This window comes from Haliotis rufescens, unplaced genomic scaffold (genome assembly GCF_023055435.1).
Source record: "Haliotis rufescens isolate VD_foot unplaced genomic scaffold, xgHalRufe1.0.p SCAF_92, whole genome shotgun sequence".
NCBI lineage: Eukaryota > Metazoa > Mollusca > Gastropoda > Lepetellida > Haliotidae > Haliotis > Haliotis rufescens.
Window position 1 is genome coordinate 1,078,541 of NW_025964386.1, and position 20,024 is coordinate 1,098,564.

Here is a 20,024-nt window from a genome sequence, read left to right on the forward strand (position 1 = left end):
AGTCGTGAGATGTATCAAACATGTCTCCCTTGTGTTCCCTGACTCTCATCTTCCCATCAAATACCCCCTTATCTTGTTCCCCTAATCTACACATCATATGTCCTCTCATCCTCATATCATATAATCCCCAAAATGTCACATGATATACACCCTAATATTCACGTCATATATCCCCTCACCTTCACATGACATACCTCCTTATCTTCCAATCATATACCCCTTTTCTTCACATCATATATCCCCTAATCTTTACATCATGTATCCCCTAACCTTCACATCACATATATTCCTGATCTTCACATCATATTTCCCTGATTCTTACATCATATATTCCTTATCTTCACATCACATATATCCCTGATCTTCACAAGACATATATCCCTTATCTTCACATCATATTTCCCTGATCTTCACATCATATTTCCCTGATTTTCACATCATATATCCCTTATCTTCACATCACATATATCCCTTATCTTCACATCACAAATATCCCTTATCTTCACATCATATTTCCCTGATTTTCACATCATATATCCCTTATCATCACATATATCCCTTATCTTCACATCACATATATCCCTTATCTTCACATCATATTTCCCTGATTTTCACATCATATATCTCTTATCTTCACATCACATATATCCCTTATCTTCACATCACATATATCCCTTATCTTCATATCATATTTCCCTGATTTTCACATCATATATCCCTGATCTTCACATCATACATCCCCTAACCTTCACATCAGATATATCCATGATCTTCATATCATATTTCCCTGATTTTTACATCATATATTCCTTATCTTCACATCACATTTATACCTGATCTTCACAACACATTTATCCCTTATCTTCACATCATATTTCCCTTATCTTCACATCATATTTCCCTGATTTTCACATCATATTTCCCTGATCTTCACACCACATATATCCCTGATCTTCACATCACATATATCCCATATCTTCACATCACATATATCCCTTATCTTCACATCATATTTCCCTGATCTTCACATCATATATCCCCTAATCTTCACATCATGTATCCCCTAACCTTCACATCAGATATATCCCTTATCTTCACATCACATGTGGCGTGCCCAGTTCTGCAATGCGAATCGCCTTAGACGACTTCAAGTGAAGTGAGTGAGTGAGTGAGTGAGTGAGTGAGTGAGTAAGTGAGTGAGTGAGTGAGTGAGTGAGTATGGTTTTAGCAATATTGCAGCAATATCACTGCGGGGACACCAGAAATGGGCTTCACACATTGTACCCATGTCGGGAATCGAACCCTGGTCTTTGGCGTGACGAGCGAACATTTTAACCACTAGGCTACCCGACCGCCCCCCTAATTTCAGGAAAGGATCAAATCTAAAAGGAAATGAACCAATTTCAGTCCCTGCTTCCAGTGTAACTGCTGGTAAAAGAACAAACTCATGTCGAGACGCATGCGTTCATTGTAAAGTAGAATACTTACGGGTCGTCCTTTTCAGGTATAGTGCCTAATTTTGTGTCTTTGGGCCTCTGTTCCTGATTTCCGTTGTTGCTCTTCATGGCCAAACTGAAAAGAAGAAGAGACATGGTTACAGTGTGGGATTCACGTGGACAAACAGACCAATGAAGACAAGCTTAACATAACACTTAGCCCATAATCATACCTGTCATTAAATAGTACGGATGATTATTATGTATGGCAATAGGACAGACGCGAGTGTGAGTCGACAGAAACACTGTTTAGTGCCACAGATCTGAAGTATCTTGGAACAAAGGGATTAATATACGTATGCATACATAGAGGGGCATTTTGCCTGGCTGCGTTAGGCTGCTGATGCAAGAGTGGCATATAGAGGATGCATTATTTATATATGAATTCATTTGTACAGCTCATGATGCAGAGTGCATGTTTTCATTGTTGGGTGTTCGATTGCCAATGGATATTACTAATCATGGAAATTGAGAGACGAGACAGTCAGGGACAGGTCGGGGGAAGGGGGGGGGGGGGGGGGGGCGGGGGGGGGGGGCTTTGCATATGCTTGGGGAAAGGGAATGTAACTGTGTGTAGGAAGAGGGGACAGAAAGTGCAAGAGGGGAGGGTAAGTAGTGGAAAGGAAGGGACATAGATGGGAGACGGAAAACGGTAAAGAGAGAGAGAATAAGGTAGGAAGGAAAAGAGTGAAGAGGTAGAGAGGGATTTAGAGCGACAGGAGCGACAGGAGCGAGAGACAGAGAGCGACAGACATGGAGAGAGAGAGACAGACATAGAGAGTGAACAATCAGACACAGAGAGAGGCCAGTCCTATAGAGAGAGGGCGAGAGAGAGAGAGAGAGAGAGAGAGAGAGAGAGAGAGAGAGAGAGAACGAGAGAGAGAGAGGGAGAGAGTAGAAATTGAAATGCATGGGGAGGGGTCGGGTTAAAAGAGAGTAAGACAAAGGATGGTGAAATGGGATAGAAGAGAGAAAGTGAAGGAGAGAACGGGAGAGGAAGCTGGTATGAAGTAAATACATCACGCTATGTCGAAACAACGTCAGCAACGTCAGAACAAATACTTCACAATACAAGTTTATAGTCAGTCAGTGCACATAACACGAGGTCCCCTAAATCAACAGACGCGCCACTACACACACACGCGACACGATATGTAATTAAATCTACTGGCATAGCAACCTTTTATTCTGTTATCAGGCCCAGCAAGTGCCAATGACCTTGTCCCAGGTGAGAGGCCTTACAAAACATACATGTGAACCATCACATATACCGCATCGCTCACAGCAGATGTGCACCAGAAACACAATACGTGGATCCCAAACATAATGTATCCTACGGTCGATGTTGCTGTTAGTCAGCAGACACATGTCGAAAGGGAAACATATGCCTTTATACATTGGGAACATCTGTATCAGCTGCTCGGTTTCTGTAAATAGTGCATTGATACATATAAAACAATCGACCATTGCAGGTTTCCGTTTGAAGTGGGATTGAAGCATTTCAACGATTCAGATATATATCTGAACAATTACACATAACTCACACTTTATCTGATTTAACAAGACATTCGACGCCTGTATACCGACGTCACAACTGTTCCTAATGCATTTCATTTCAATGTGTTCCTGTGATGAATAAAATGTATATGTGAAAGAACGAAATTGCTGTGTAGCGAAATATCCATCATTTTAGGCTTGCACACATTGCTATATGGCAATATGTCTAACCTTATGTACAGTGATGCATGATAATACTTATAACTTTGTGTACAATGACATTATCAATATTATTTAACTTATGTACAGTGTGTATATATGTTAATATGTCTAACCTTATGCACATTGCTATATGGCAAATATGTCTGACCTTATGTACAGTGATGCATGATAATACTTATAACTTTGTGTACAATGACATTATCAAAATTATTTAACTTATGTACAGTGTGTATATATGTTAATATGTCTAACCTTATGCACATTGCTATATGGCAAATATGTCTGACCTTATAGTATAACTAGTATAGTGATATAAAGCAATATTTCTAACTCTGCGTACATGGATATATTACAACATGTCTAAATTTGTGTACAGTGGCATATGACAATATTATTCAGCTTGTGTACAGTGATATATGCTAATGTTTTTAATCGTATGCACATTGATATATGGCAATATTTGTAACCATGTGTACAGTGAACTATGAGAATATTTATAACTTTGAATAAAGTGATATAAGATAATATTATTAAGCGTGCGTACAGTGATATATACTACTATGTCTAACCTTATATACACAAACGTATGGTATATAATACTTATAACTTTGTGTACAGTGATATGTGGCAATATGTCCAAGCTTTTTCTTGGAATCAGTAGAGACTTACATACATAGGTTTGTGACGATACACTTCAAGACAAGACGTATTTCGATAGTAGGGACACAATACCATATAAAATACTATTTACACATGTAAACTCGATACATTTTATATTAAGCATGTAAAATTGACGTTGATGCACACATAGATATACACACGTGAATAATAGTGTATTACTCTTACATATATTTTCACAAACCTTATTTCTCACATTCTCTTATGTTCCACAGAATCGTGTGTGTCCGGTATAATGCCATTGCATTCATCATGTATTAATCCATAATAAAAGCTCCATTTTGTAGTGGCCATGTACATATTTTGTTGACAAATCAATACTGTCAAGAAAGGTCACACATGATATAAACACCGACGGTGATCAATAATTGAACACTGAAGGTAATGACCGCGTGGAGGAGATCGATACTGGGGCTCTTTCTGCTCAGGTAGAGAGGGACACACGACTCGCGGCTAATAATATGCAATTATACGCTGGTGGTAGAATATGGGAGCCATTTGGACGAAAAGGTCTGGAACGGATGCACTTGGCCTGTTGGTATTGGGAGTGGTTGTTCAGTTATTGTATTTTGTATCTATTAGACTCGTTCGTAATGGTAAAAAAAGTATATGATCAAAGATTATGCACGCGTTGTTCTGAATGAGAGACACATGTAGTATTTGCACATATATGTAAGTAATGTATCATGAGATGGCGAAGTGCGTGTAATCCCAGTGAATACACGTTTTGCTGATAAATATATCCAAGACAGACAACAACTGATGTAACATACGAATTATATAAATATACAAATGTCAAAGGCAAATGCCCTGTTATCGTTCTTAAAGATGTTTCATCCATAACTGAACACTTTGGATAGTGTTATGGAGATGGTCTCGAACCATTAGAGCACGTCAGTTATAGTTCTTTCGTGTCAAAAGGATGGAGGACTGTCTAAAAATATTTGAGTTTCAAGAACACACAGAGGATCAAGGATAAGTTAAGCATTTAACTACAGTATTAATAAACCTCAGGAATACCGTATGCACGTTCTATTCGAAACTTTTAGAAGATATTCATTAATCATTATACCAGTGAAATCTATCGTTCCTGATTTGGTATTTATCAATGATGTCATGTGTTATTCATAAAATAAAAGATTACGTGCAGTCATTTTCCCAGGATCGTTCGATGAAATAGCCAATTAAACCTATGACTGTGTAAAAATGCATGCACCCAAGCAACATTATCATCCATTATTCTGACATACATCAGATAATTATCTGTCCTCTGCTTCGTGGCCTTTCCCGAAGAACCATCAACTTCACGTTACATGTAATATAGATACTGACACCCAACGCAGTTACGTTGAATAATACATATGCAGATGTAGAAGAAATAAAATGTGGACATTATCTCAAAGTAAGAGGGATCAAATGAACAATTTATGGTGAACGAGGTGTGAGTTGAGTTTAACTTCGTTTTGACCAGCATTTCAGTTATTCCACAGCGTGGGCTTAAGTAGGAGTGACGTTAAAATAACGCATGACCTAGACGTTTAAAACGTTGATGAAGCCCACGAGCATGGTGCTGACGTACCATGGATTCGAACCCACTGTCAGGGGATCCTGTTATTGCTAAGGTAAAAGCGATAGAGGAAACAGTAAGCATGAACATAGTTTAGGGGCTTGGGCTCAATTTACAAAATGTATCACGGATGTTGATTACAATGCATGGACAGACTAACATAACTGAAGTATGAATAGGTGCAAATGATTTTGCGGGAAGCCACGATGCGTTGACTTACAACGTATGGAGGACAGAGGTTATTAAGGTGTATGGGATGTTAGACAGTGCTGGCGAGCAAGAGTTGCGCCTGCATGGAACATATACAAGATTTGCTGATAGAGCTGACAGAAAACAACAACGAAACCCGATAATGTCAGAATGAACACAGCTAGCACATTAACTGAACAGACACAAATACACCTGCGATTAAACATACTGACAGACATATAGGTTGGCACCAAGGTTTAAACGGTGACGGACCTAAATGACAGATTATTCTGTCAGACATCTAAACAGTCTGATAAAATGTTTACAAACTGAAAAAAACACAGTAGCAAACAGAGATAGTTATAGTGGAAAACATGAGATAAAGGAGCAAACAGAGAGACACATTGGTAAACATGAAGACAGGCAAACACAGAGGGAGGAAGAGAGAGAGAGAGAGAGAGAGAGAGAGAGAGAGAGAGAGAGAGAGAGAGAGAGAGAGAGAGAGAGAGACACGGTGGTAAAGACAGAGACAGAATGGCAACCAGAGAGACACAATGACAAACATGAATGATAGTTGAAAACACAAAGAGACAGAGAGACAAACATGAAATACATTTGAAAACACAAAGAGACACAGTGACAAACATGAAGGACAGTTGAAAACACAAAGAGACACAGTGACAAACATGAAATACATTTGAAAACACAAAGAGACACAGTGACAAACATGAAGGACAGTTGAAAACACAAAGAGACAGAGAGACAAACATGAAATACATTTGAAAACACAAAGAGACACAGTGACAAACATGAAGGACATTTGAAAACACAAAGAGACACAGTGACAAACATAAAGGGCAGTTGAAAACACAAAGAGACACAGTGACAAACATGAAGGACAGTTGAAAACACAAAGAGACACAGTGACAAACATGAAAGGCAGTTGCAAACACAAAGAGACAATAAGGTGACAAACATGAAGGACAGTTGCAAACACAAAGAGACACAGTTACAAACATGAAAGACAGTTGAAAACACAAAGAGACACAGTGACAAACATGAAGGATGGTTGAAAACACAAAGAGACACAGTTACAAACATGAAGGACAGTTGAAAACACAAAGAGACACAGTGACAAACATGAAGGACAGTTGCAAACACAAAGAGACACAGTGACAAACATTAAAGACAGTTAAAAACACAACGAGACAGAGTGAGTGTTTGAAACACAAAGAGACATTGTGGCAAACATGAAAAACAGATGAAAACACAAAGAGACATAGTGACAAACATAGAGGACATTTGAAAACACAAAGAGACATACTGACAAACATGAAAGACAGTTGAAAACACAAAGAGACAATAAGGTGACAAACATGAAAGACATTTGCAAACACAAAGTGACACCGTGACAAACATGAAAGGCAGTAGAAAACACAAAGAGACACCACGGTAACAAACATCAAAGACAATAGAAAACACAAAGAGGCTCAGTGACAAACACAGGCAGATGCATTGGAAAACGTAACAGGCATGGGCAAACGGGAGAGGCAAACAGAAGCGGCGAAGTATGGCTAAGATGGAGACACAGTGACAAACAAAGAGCCACATGTGGCACGTATAAGAGCCACGGTGATAAACACAGGTAGACACAATGACAAACAGAGAGCCACAGTGGCTAATATAGACACAGTGGCAAACATAAAGACAGAGAAAAACATAAAACAAAGAGTGGCTAAGAAAGAGACACAGTGACAAACACAATTATACACAATTCTGTATATGTTAGTATTTACTTTTCTACTGAATGTGTTTAATTGTTTACTAATTATACGAATGTATATTATATATTTCCATGTAAAATAATCATCTTTTAATCGTATCATTTACTTAAACTTTGACACCCGGTGATGCTTTGCTGTTTTCAGGTGTATACATAAATGCCTAGTTAATATACCCACAGTCTCAGTACTGACATTTTCACTGACAAGTTGTCCATCACACTAAAAGAAAATCACACATTCCATCCTCGATTACCCAGTGTATTATATCTCCATTCTATTGGCACAAACACCCTGGACCCATTCGCTGCCATCTGTGCGAAATTACTGATAGGAAGTACAAAGCCATGGACGCGAATGACCAAGGGTATTTATCATAATAAAATGGAAATACACTGGATAAACGAAGATGCTCCAATCTATGAATGGAAAGGTTAATACAGCCTTGCAGACTATCTTCTCAACACACATACTATAGACACACACTAACTGATACACCAAATATAAACATATAGGACATAAAACAACATATAGTCTTGGCGAGATTCTGCTGAAATTTCCAATCAACATGCAACCCTGCATATACACCGAGAAAGGCTAGTAACACAGATGTAGGGACATCGATATGGTTATATTAGGCTACGTACTGACTACATACATGGTTATGCAACAGGTGTTACCGCAGTTTGAAATGTCATATGCACTTCTTGACTGCAGCCATCGATTTGCCATTCAATACAACAGATTAACTACTGCCTTTAACCTATAATTATAGCACTGTCACAGATTGTGCATAATAACACACACTAAACCCTACAATATTTACAAATAGTGTATCTATAAAACGACACCATGATTTATATCCGTATAAGTATCATGAAGCTATAGCTAAAACCGCACCGTGCAATCCTGAAATCAAAATTTGGATGTAATGTATTTAGAATGACAGACATAATTTGATGAAGATCGATACCAAACATAGGAAGAGAATCAATAAGGATGTTAACAGGCTTGCCGAGAACGGTTAACGGTGAATTAATCATAAAGTCAGACCTCAAAGGGGAGATAAGTCGCATCTAACTGTAAATGGGGACACAAATTTATGCCTAAGAAGGTAAATGAACCAAGTTCACAAACATAACCTTTTGAAAAGCCAGGCCATGTTGGAAGGGCTAGATATTATCCAGTGGATATATCTGCTTAATCCAATATGGTGAAATCCTAACAGGTGGCCTTCCTGTATGATAGATAGCATACACAGATTCCTTGTGATACCCTTCGAGCTTGAGAAATTCCGTGAAGAGATGGCAGGAAACGGAATGAACACATGAACGGGCTGGTATCTCCGACCAGGTCTTACGTCCCGTACTGCAGGGCACCAATCACGAAGGAACAGGTCACTCAACCGCTGTTGATGGTGTCCAAGTGAATCTGTTTTTGGAGGAAGATGAAGTCGTCGTTGGTGTTGGCGTTGGCATAAATATCCTTAGAGGCATTTGCAAATGAAGAAATCACTTCACGTTGTTAATATTGGTCCGAATCGAACATAGACAATCAAGCTTTTGAAGAAGGTGAATGGGGTTTGGTCGTGAAACTCTCAAATGAGCGTACTGTGATGACACATTGAGTGGTGATGTTCACGAATAATATCACTGGCACTTATTGCTTCATGAATCCATGTCGAGAAACGAGGTTATCACAGTGTGCTGTATTGAGACAGGTACCACACACGACATTCCCATATATGTAACTGGTGAGCTGGTATTTCTTTCGTCTCGCCAAAGTGAAGACTACGTCACGGTGATGCAATCAGTCAGAATTACCGCTATCTTCGGGAACCCAATTCCCCACAATAGATCCAAATGGGAGATGCGCTATGGTTCGCGAAACACCTTTATCAACGAGACGCCAGTCAAATTATAGGCCTGCGACCCGGCTCTGTCAATAATGGTCTACCATGGTGGTTGTTTTGCTCGTGTGTCCTTCGATCTCCTTATATCCTGACACACGCAGCTTTCAGTCGGAATTGTTAATCAACGAAGCTTTTATCGTCAACATGTCCGCCCTCTTAAAAATCGAAAATGAGTATGATGTCAGCAATAACAAATTTCGCCATGAACGTCCAAGAAGAAGACTACTAGTCCATGGATGCCAGAATGGCGGTGCAAGCCTTTCCAATTGTCGTCTGCCACCAGTCTGTGACAGACTTCACACGTAAACTCCCTGGCTATGTTCCACTAGGCCGACAGGGAGAGACAGACCGTTAGAATATCAGCTCCTCTTGCACATCTAGTCCAGCGGCCTCCAGTAGATGGCATTTCACCTTGCATCCACCATCTTGTATTGTGCCCGTCTCAACTGTCCGCTATCCTTTCGTTGTCACATCAGTCTTTGGCTACCAGTCGTCTGACAACCTCGCTTACCATGCAGATTTAGCAGTGTTGCGATCAGGCTCTATCTCTCTCTTGTTAGCGCTCCAGTGTGTTTGGCGAATTTCGATCAATACTATGCTCAGCAAATGAAACATTACCATTACCGGCTACGTCATGGGGCCTTGGAAAGCCGACTTGGCATAGGCTTCACTACCTCTACAGCCACGACCAGTGTCAACGCAGCAGCCACAGTATCGTGGCTCATCGATAATTACAGCCTAATTTCTACCCCAAAGGTACTAGTGTCTTCATCGACTGAACCGGTAAATAGATATGCCAATAGCTGAGCTCTTTGGACGGACAGCTGTGTGTTGAATGTAAACACAATGGCCTCCCTGTACTGTTACTTGTGGTTGAATTGTTTAATCAGTGCAACAGGTAACACATGAAATTTTGACGGCTTCTGTTTAATATTGCATTTAACAGAATGCAAAGCGATATTATGCGATACATTAACATAATGACTTGATATGGATATTATCATCTGTGCTTTTCTCCTAAATGATGTGTTCAAATGAAATGCGACATTAGATCCCATATCCCATATAGCAATATCCATGCCTCAGTGTTATTTTTTTTAACGATATGTGTATTTGAATTCGTAACCATAAATAAAATATGCTGGAGTGGTAAAATGATAACATTTGAAATATATTAACATAATGAATTAATGATAAATACATAAGTTTTGTTTGTTTATTTGTTGTTTAACACAATATTCCAGATATATGACGTCAGTAAATTATCGAGTCTGGACTAGACAATCTAATGATTGACATCATGAGCGTCGATCTATGCACTTGGGATACGATTACATGTATTAACCAAGTCAGCGACCCTGACCACACGATCCCATTGGCCTCCTCTAACAACAAGCGTGGATTGCTGAAGACCAATTCTAAACCGGTTACGAAACACTCCGGTGATTAACATCATGAGCATACATACTTATTGTACTTCATAGCGACGTACACGTTAAGGACATGCAACAAGTAAATAACGTTACTGCATTCTCCATATTGTAATTTTGTCATTGTTACATAAATTATCAGTATAATGTTAATAAATACCGAGCATGTGGGGAATTAGACTCATGTTGTTTATTTCTTATTCATAAATTGTCATATGCAAGAGAATAAATAATCAATGTAGATTATCCACCGAAACAGATTCAATTTGGCGTGAGGGCAAAAAAGGCTGTGAATGTTATATGAATGGACCACTGAAAACTAGGGACGACACCAGGTGTTCGTGAAAAGGGTAAGCATCATTCGTGACCAACTCGTGTTATTCCGGGACAAGCCGAATAGCGACTCGTGTCCCTCTCATGGCCATTTTTGCGACCGGGTTCCGTCTTAGCGCAAACGGGCATACCTAAAACAATTGTCAACTCGTTGCGTAATGGTTCACATATCTTTCCCCATATATTTTATATATTTCAGATGCAATTTAAAGCACATCGGGACATGCGAAGTTATACAGTATGACTGAACACATTTAACTGTGTCTTGGGTATATTTTTAGATGCAAGACATATGTAAAATCAAAAATTATATCTGACGGATTCTTTGACGAAGAACTTGAAATCATACGCGCATTCTGATTGGTTTGTCGTATTTTCGCACATAACATTCATCGATAGGGGGACGAGTCTTCTTGCAGGTTACGGAAAGGGGCGAGTGGTGACGAATGGGTAAGCATGTCCTGCTCTGCCAGTAGCACCAGCCAATCACACAATTTGCATGAAAAAGAAAGTATCTATTGCCTGATGCCGCGCGGCAGTTCTCGGACGCCTGAAAACACACCAGACAATCAAGTGATCGATCAACAGAAACTCCAGTGACACGATAGTGCATTTACGGATTTTGTTCAGACTAATAAGACGAAATGTTCATTTTGAATTACGCCTGATGTGTAAAAGTTCAGACATTATGCTGCTTATAGGTAAAGAAAACCGTTTAAGAAATTAATGAATTCGTCTTGCAACACAGTCGTGGGCAGTTTTAATGTCTCGGTCCAAACATTTCGTTTGTAGTTGACTGAGCATAGATACATGTAAATGTAGGGTTAGGGTTAGGGTTAGGGTTCTCAGCATAGATACATGTAAATGTAGGGTTAGGGTCAGGGTTAGGGTTAGGGTTAGGGTTAGGGTTAGGGTTCTCAGCATAGATACATGTAAATGTAGGGTTAGGGTCAGGGTCAGGGTTAGGGTCAGGGTTAGGGTTAGGGTTAGGGTTAGGGTTAGGGTTAGGGTTACTTTAATGCATACCAAAGGCTACAATCAACAAAACGCTCATTCAAACCCGAGTGTGCTTCTATATTCAAGTAAAACTAAAAGTTAAACATTCATTTGGGAATGCGTTTCTTGAACGAAATTATATACAGTAAACTACGTTTATAACGAACACGCTTATAACGAACTATTGGATATAACATAGTTTTTTTGGTCCTGTCCAATTGCTTTATATATGCTGTATATATTCTTATAGCAAACTACGGTGATAACTAACTAAAATTAGTGGTTCCTTTGAGATCGTTATAACCGTAGTTTACTGAAGTTCAAAGAATGATCATACTTCATTTTCAGAACATTCACTACTTTGTAAAATGTCAGAAAAACAAAGCTGCACTGAAGTACGTTATCAACACGTCCATCACATCGTTCAGACAAAATAATCTACAAGCTAGCATAGCACACCACGATATATAACGAGCAAATTGAGGGCAATTCTGTCCTAATTCCATCATTTGTCATGCAGCTAGAACCTCGCATCTCCATTGTCTCTCACTATCTGGATGCTAATACAGTCCTCTTTTTGTAGCATATTACCTATTCAGGCGTGAACGTTCCCCGGGATCAACCACAAGGATCAATTACGATTTTTCCTTGCCTGTTTCCCTGTCATCGATATCTGAAAGGCACCAATATCTGCAGATCATGCTAGTCGTGATTACAGAACCGAGAAAGTCTGAGGAAGACGCGAGGGTTATCGACGATACAGAAGCACACCACCCTCAACCGGAGAACGTGTCACCTACTCCAATAGTGTCGGGCTCAATGAGAGCTGTTGCAAGACGCTTGTCAGTCAGAGACCATCACGTTGCAGCCACCATTTGCATGGGCTCTCATACCTATTCGCGTATATTTCAGTGTATATTTCGGTACACATATCAGTGTATATTTCGTTGTGTATATCAGTGTATATTTCGTTGTTTATATCAGTGTACATTTCATTGTTTATATCAGTGTATATTTCGGTGAATATCTCAATGTATATTTCGTTGTGTATATCAGTGTTTACTTCGGTACACATATCAGTGTATATTTCGGTGCATATATCAGTGTATATTTCGTTGTGTAGGTTAGTGATTATTTCGGTGCATATATCAATATATTTTTCGTTGTGTATATCAGTGTATATTTCGGTGCACATATCAGTGTTTATTTCGGTGCACATATCAGTGTATATTTCGGTGCATATATCAGTGTATATTTCGGTACACATATCAGTGTATATTTCGGTGCATATATCAGTGTATATTTCGGTGCACATATATGTGTATATTTCGGTACACATATCAATGTATATTTCGGTGCATATATCAGTGTATATTTCGGTGCACATATCAGTGTATATTTCGGTGCACATATCAGTGTATATTTCGGTGCATATATCAGTGTATATTTCGGTGCACATATATGTGTATATTTCGGTGCATATATCAATATATACTTCGGTGTATATTTATAATACCAGACATAGTCTGGACATATACCCAGTGTGGAGTGGGGTAACTAACAACTTTCTTTGGTTTCGTGAACACCTGGAGTCATCACGGATTTTCAGTGGTCCATTCAGAAATTGTTCACTTCTATTTTGCCCAACATATGTTTCTACGGATAGCCCAGACAGGTTCTTTCCTGGCGTTGACGTTTTATATTCAGATGCCTCAAAAACATAGTTCTGATAATTATAGCAGTTGAGCGGTATAATTAAAAACTCTCTTTCGGTTCAGATGCCTTAAAAAATATTAGGTAATTAGGCATATATATGTTGAAACTTAAAATCTTTGAGATACCATTGTGCACAAAATACACAAATTATATACAGGTAAATTCCCCGTGACTGCAACTGCGTTTCGATCTGCCTTCCTTCATAGTACATGCCAATACAGGTATATTTTAGCACTTCTGTTCTTTAATAATAAGATATTTTTTATTATTCAAAAGCGTTGTCTTACAGCGAGTTACTATCTAAAACTGTTTTGTGTTCTATTCATAACAGAACCACTACATTATGTTAAACATGACGAGCATGAAGCAACGGGGGCACACGTTATTGATTTTCTCACATACCGGTCTGTATGTTGACAACCTATTACTGTAGCGGTTTGAGTGTGACAGGGAAATAATTTCAAACACTTATCCCCAGTACCAACAAAGACAACGGATGAATTCCCTGTATTAGATATTCAGATTTAGGACATAATGGAAATGTTTATGTACTACCAAATATAAAATGATGCATTAAGTACCTAGGCTTTTAATTCGCTACATAAATACCAAGGTCTTGTTGTCACATTAATCTTTTTATTGAAAACCACTACTTCGGAACGCTTGAAAATCTTGCAGAAAGTGTTTTCAGTGCTTTGTGATATTGATTGCTGATCGATAATCATAGACATCAAATGTTTATTCAGGGTAATTACAACATTCTCATTACCTTGCTTTCTAAAACATTTCCTAAGATTATCAAATATATCCAGTTACTGAGTCGTCAATAGGCCTTCGTGGTATTTTGTGATGTTCGTGACATCATAATATTGAAAGGTGATTAGCTGTTTGAGTGTTTCGTAACAACCACTCCCATTTCGTTTGCAAGATATATACTGACAATATAAAGAAATGGAGCCATAAGGTTCGGTAGTTGACCTTGACTTTTCGGTAATTTTATATCAGATTAGAAAGACAATTTAAAGGTAAGAAGGACAAGAGGATGCGTTGTAGAAGGTTCAACATATCACTACTGCATGTTTACTGAAATACATCTTGATGGGATGGATTCAGAAATATTCATTCATCATGATTGTCGTGGCACCATTGGGATCATACACACAGCATTTCAGCTTCATAAACCCATAGGTGTCTAAAATATCCAGGAAAAATAGGGATAGTTAAGGTCAAAGCTCATAAAGCAAGTATAATCACATCATGCTATACCACAAACCACACTCTTATATACTTACATTACTTCTTACATTAGAAGACCACAATGTTTCATGCAGACTGGCTGAGCAATGGACCGACATTTTCTATGGCCGCCACAGCCATATCTAAAATCGGATCAGAACTTTGAGCAGTTATGTATGCAACAGCATGGCTTGGATCATCAACACATAGTGGCCGATTTATAAACCTAAAGATTTCCGATGAGATTTTGCAAGCACAACAAAACTAGATCACAGGGAAAGGTGAAGGTCAGATGCTGTAGCTGGGCCAAAAATGGACATATTCCGCTAAAAGTATGATTTTTTTTTATGTTATTCCGCATAAAAACATTCTTCATACATGCAGCTGAGTAATGGTCACAAATTACGTTTTTAATATGGCTGACATGGCGGCCATTTAAAAAAACAAGATAGGAATTCTGTGAGCAACTTGTAGAGACATCAAAACTGAGCTCATCTGTTTGTCAAGAGCCTTTTGGTTGCAGAGGAAATATTTACGAAACGGACAGAAGATGGACAACGCGCCGCGACTTTAGATCACTTGACTTCAGCCGAGCTAAAAACGTCTACCGCCCACCCAAGAATCACTTGTGATGATAATTACTGAATCTACATGCGGTCAGCTTATAGGGATAGGGATCGTCCATTCGATATTCAGGGGGGATCATATTGTTGGAATAAAAGAAATTGTCTGCCGTGATAAATATTATGACTCAGAGTGAGCGTATACTGACCCACAATATACCCCTATGTAATATATTTTCATTTTGTTTTTTGTATAGGATAGTACAATGGTTAAGGCAGATTTTAATACCCAGTTATAGTGGTTTTATTGTCACAATTCAATTGAATTAGTGTTTTACCTACTCACAAGATTTGAAAATGAAGTAAAAAAACATGATTTTTACAAATGTTTCCTTTGAGAATTAGAATAACAGTTAAATGAAACAAAATTTGTGCCAAATTCAGATAACCGAACATATTACCTGTAATCAAAGACATAATTTGGATAGTTTAATGACTTAATAAAAATGTTACAGCCAATTTTGTCAAATTATGCATTTTTCCTTCAATTTATGCAATTTTGACCCCCTGAAAATTCCTGCACACACTTGCAAGCTTACTACCCAATGAAAATTGTGTACAGATACCTCCTTTATGCAAAAGAAAAGGTTTAAGGTATACATGAAAAATGTGGGAACAAAATCTTCTTTTTCACCCCTGGCCAACTGACTATGATAAAGATTGCAAATCTGAAGAATGTTTAGGAGCTAGAGTCAGGGCACTCTACCTCACCAAGGTATATACTTTACTGTTTAAATTTCAAAAAAGACAGCCACTTAAACATGGTTACTGTCACCATTGGTATTTACTGCATAAATACTTTGGGCTAATAACTAACCCGATACGCTATAGATATGAACAAAATATTATGTCAGTTGAGCAACATAATCATACGATTAAGATTGGAAACAATTGCCATACATCGGTGCACTCTGGAATCTGCTGAACATGCATTAAGGTTCTCAAACACGCAACTATATTGTAATGACTTTTCCGGTGATGGAACGCAGCCAACATCATGGATAGATAAACCACTGCATTAACGTAATAAACATTATCATGAAAATTACTCATGAAAACACGGCAGAGGTCCAACAGGATTAGTAGCTTATTTCATCCTGATTTATACGGAGGGTTTCTTTCACTATGTTCACGAGGTCAAATTACGTTCTTTATATTCATTGTCGTTTTATCTGTATATCAATGTACTTAACGCCAAACGCCTTTCCAAGGTCTTGAAACAAATCATTGCACCAAGGACGCCTACAGATAATGAGACCAAGCGATCATCCCCCAAATTACGACTGTGTTTCCCATCGGAAATAATGTCACTGGTACGTGTACAGCTCGTATGAAAAATGGCATTTTCTCTCTTCAGTATTCCGACAATGCCCATACGGATCAGATCTCAAAGTGTAGTCGCTATGAAGCGATAACGTCATAACGCTATTCTGCTGAAAGAGAGTATCCATTAATATTGTATGCTCTCATTGAAGGCTTGGGTTTCGTTAGCTCCCACGGTGCTGAATGCACGAGAGTGTATCATTTGTTGTGGGACCCTGAAAACCTCAATAGCCTTGATGTCAGTATTGCCCCGAGTCCTTTTGCGAGAGGGCTCTGTGTGCCTTGGTATCTAGTTCAGATTCAGGTTGTTTATTTTTCATGATTTCAGCAAGAAAACAACACTAAATGTTTAACATAAGAAAAATGTACACTCATTAATACAATCTTTTTTTAAAACAAATGCACAAGAGCACTTATTCTTATATAAATATAACACGTCAACGCCAGAGAATCGCCGGTTATCCGACGAAACAGATTCCATTGAGCGTAAAAAGCAAAAAAAGCGGTGAAAAGTATATGAAAAGACCACTGAAAAATATAACGAAATTATATGAATGTAAATGTGACAATTATATGAATCATATAAAACAGTTCAAGAAATCTTTGCAGTCTCATTGCAGTTTCTTTGCAGTTTTTAACTCCTTCTTGAAACAATTAAACACTAATATCGTGTAAAGTTTGAAAATAATAGTATTGATAATAACACGAAGAGCATACGACAGAATAAGTGATACACTTTGAAAATAGAGATACTATAACTTAAATCTAGTGATTTTTATGGTTATGGTTAACCTGAAACCACATTCCACTTAAAATTAAAATCAAGACCGACTCCATGGTCTAGTTGAAAGAGACTTTTCCCGGGGAGGGAAGGTCGGTGGTTCGCTCCCCTGTCTGCGTCTTCCCAAGAGACGGTATTTGTTGTCACCCTGCCTGGTGTTCGACATTAAAGGGATAAAACAAGGACAGGGACACATGTGGCAATTCATTCCAATTAATGATGTAAATTAATTGATAACAGAGGTTAAACGGTGATTTAAAGCAGATACAGGTAACAAATGTTATTCACAGATACAGGTAGTTAATAGAACAAAACTAAATCTGTTCATTTGATAGACAGATTAAATCAGTTCTTTTTATATAATCTTAAAACATTAGATTATGTTGATATCGAAGCTGTCGCAGATCCAACAACGACACAATTGAATTCTTTGTAAATGGTTCAAAAGTATACACCTGGAAATTAATTAAGCACCACCAAAATCAAAACAACACAAAATGATAAGTTTTCAAAATGCGTTGTAGCCATGTATTAGATATTATAGCCCTTTTACCAATACCAATACCACTGTCAACACAAAACACATATTGGTTGTGAACATTGCAGGTACACATTTCTCAACACACTGCATGCTTATTGCAAGGCATTGTCAATATGGCAGCTTATTGGAATGAAAAATGAATGAATGTCTTGTAGGGAAATTGGACGTCTGTTTGAATGTCCCCATATTCTAATTTCAATTTAGTGCAGAAATGCCGAACAACAAAAATGAAGTTAAGAACAGGCTACGCCCAGGTGAGCCTCGCAAGACAACTAGGAGAGCAGATGCATCAGTATTTATGTTCGTTAGACGAAGTCCATTTGACAACAGTAAAGTTTTAAAGGAACAGTAGCTATCAGGCAGAACGATTTCGACCAGGTCAATCAGAAATCGTCTGAAAACAGCTGGATGCAGAGCCAAAAGACCAATCAAACGTCCCTTGTTAACTCAGGCCCATAAAGAAGCTCATTTACGATGGTCTAATCAACGTCTAAACTGGACTACTGCATCATGGCGGAGAGTCCAGTTTTCTGATCAAAGTCGGTTTTTGTTACACGTGGTAGACGGTCTTACCCGTGTCTGGAGGCAGAAAATACGGCCGAGGCTGTAGACAACATTCTAGAGACCCATCCTTTTGGTGGGGGACCGGTAATGGTAAGGGCATGTGTTTCATTCAGTTGTAAACATTACTTGATCACTGTGCAGGGCAATCTGAACCGACCCCGAGATCAGAGGCTGCAGTTATTCCCCATTTTGGCAAGCGTCGGCCACTTCATGGATGCGAATGCTAGACCTCTCAGATCACGTGCTTTTCTGGAAGGCTTATGCCAAAATGCCATCGAGACACTTCCTTGATCAGCAAGAAGTCCAGAAGTTTCATCCAACAGAACATCTTTGGGACAGTTTAGGCCGTAAAGTCCTACAGAGAGACCCACCTGTCCCAAATTTACGTGAACTCGCTGCTGCTTTGTATGCGGAATGCGCTGCAATACCTGAACGTGAAGTACACAGTCTGATTAATGGAATAGGGAGGCATCTGGCGGTTGTCATCCGTGTTCAGGATGGTTACACAAGAAGTTACGAGAACTGTGTCCCTTGCATCTGCTGACATTGGTTTAGGACTGCGTTGATACAGACTTGTTTCAAGCACTTAATTATTCATTACATAATAATAAATTCTCCTTTGTGTTTGGTGAATATAACGTCTTTTTCAAAATGACAACAATTCATAATAAATGTCAATGTTCCAAATCAAACTCTTGTTTTCTTCATGATTGATGACTCTGGTCAGCAGGAAGCATCATTGGATCTCGAACGCACTTTGCACTAGGCGGTAAGTAAATTGACACTTTCATGAAAATGTGGGTGGTGCTTAATTAATTTCCAGGTGTATAGATGCCGGTTTTCAAGACACCAACACAAAAGATCACTTATTCTATTCCATCTGCATTCTGATTTAATGGAAAAAAGACCAGAAGAAAGTCTCTTCTTGATCACGTGGATATTGTCAGTATGCAACGGAAGCAAAAGATAATTACTTAAGACGATTGTTTCAAATCAATGCTGATTAATATTTGAAATAGGCCCAGAATGAGCGACAGTATGAGTTCAGTTTTGAACCGTAGGTATTGCAACCTACGGCCACGGCCGTACTGGCCTAAGCCACTGAGATCTGATTGAGGCTGAGACCCCAGGCCTGAGGC

The 20,024-nt window shown here is 38.7% G+C and overlaps 1 protein-coding gene across 3 annotated transcripts in view; it reads right to left on the reverse strand.

Moving 5' to 3' along the window:
* Positions 1 to 20,024, reverse strand: part of LOC124135612 (regulator of G-protein signaling rgs-2-like) — a 132,310-nt gene that overhangs the window by 16,095 nt on the left and 96,191 nt on the right. For all 3 annotated transcript variants that reach the window (XM_046501021.2, XM_046501020.2, XM_046501019.2), the window contains exon 3: positions 1,489 to 1,572. In XM_046501021.2, the coding sequence (XP_046356977.1) occupies positions 1,489 to 1,572 (84 nt within the window). The remainder of the gene's footprint in view (positions 1 to 1,488; positions 1,573 to 20,024) is intronic.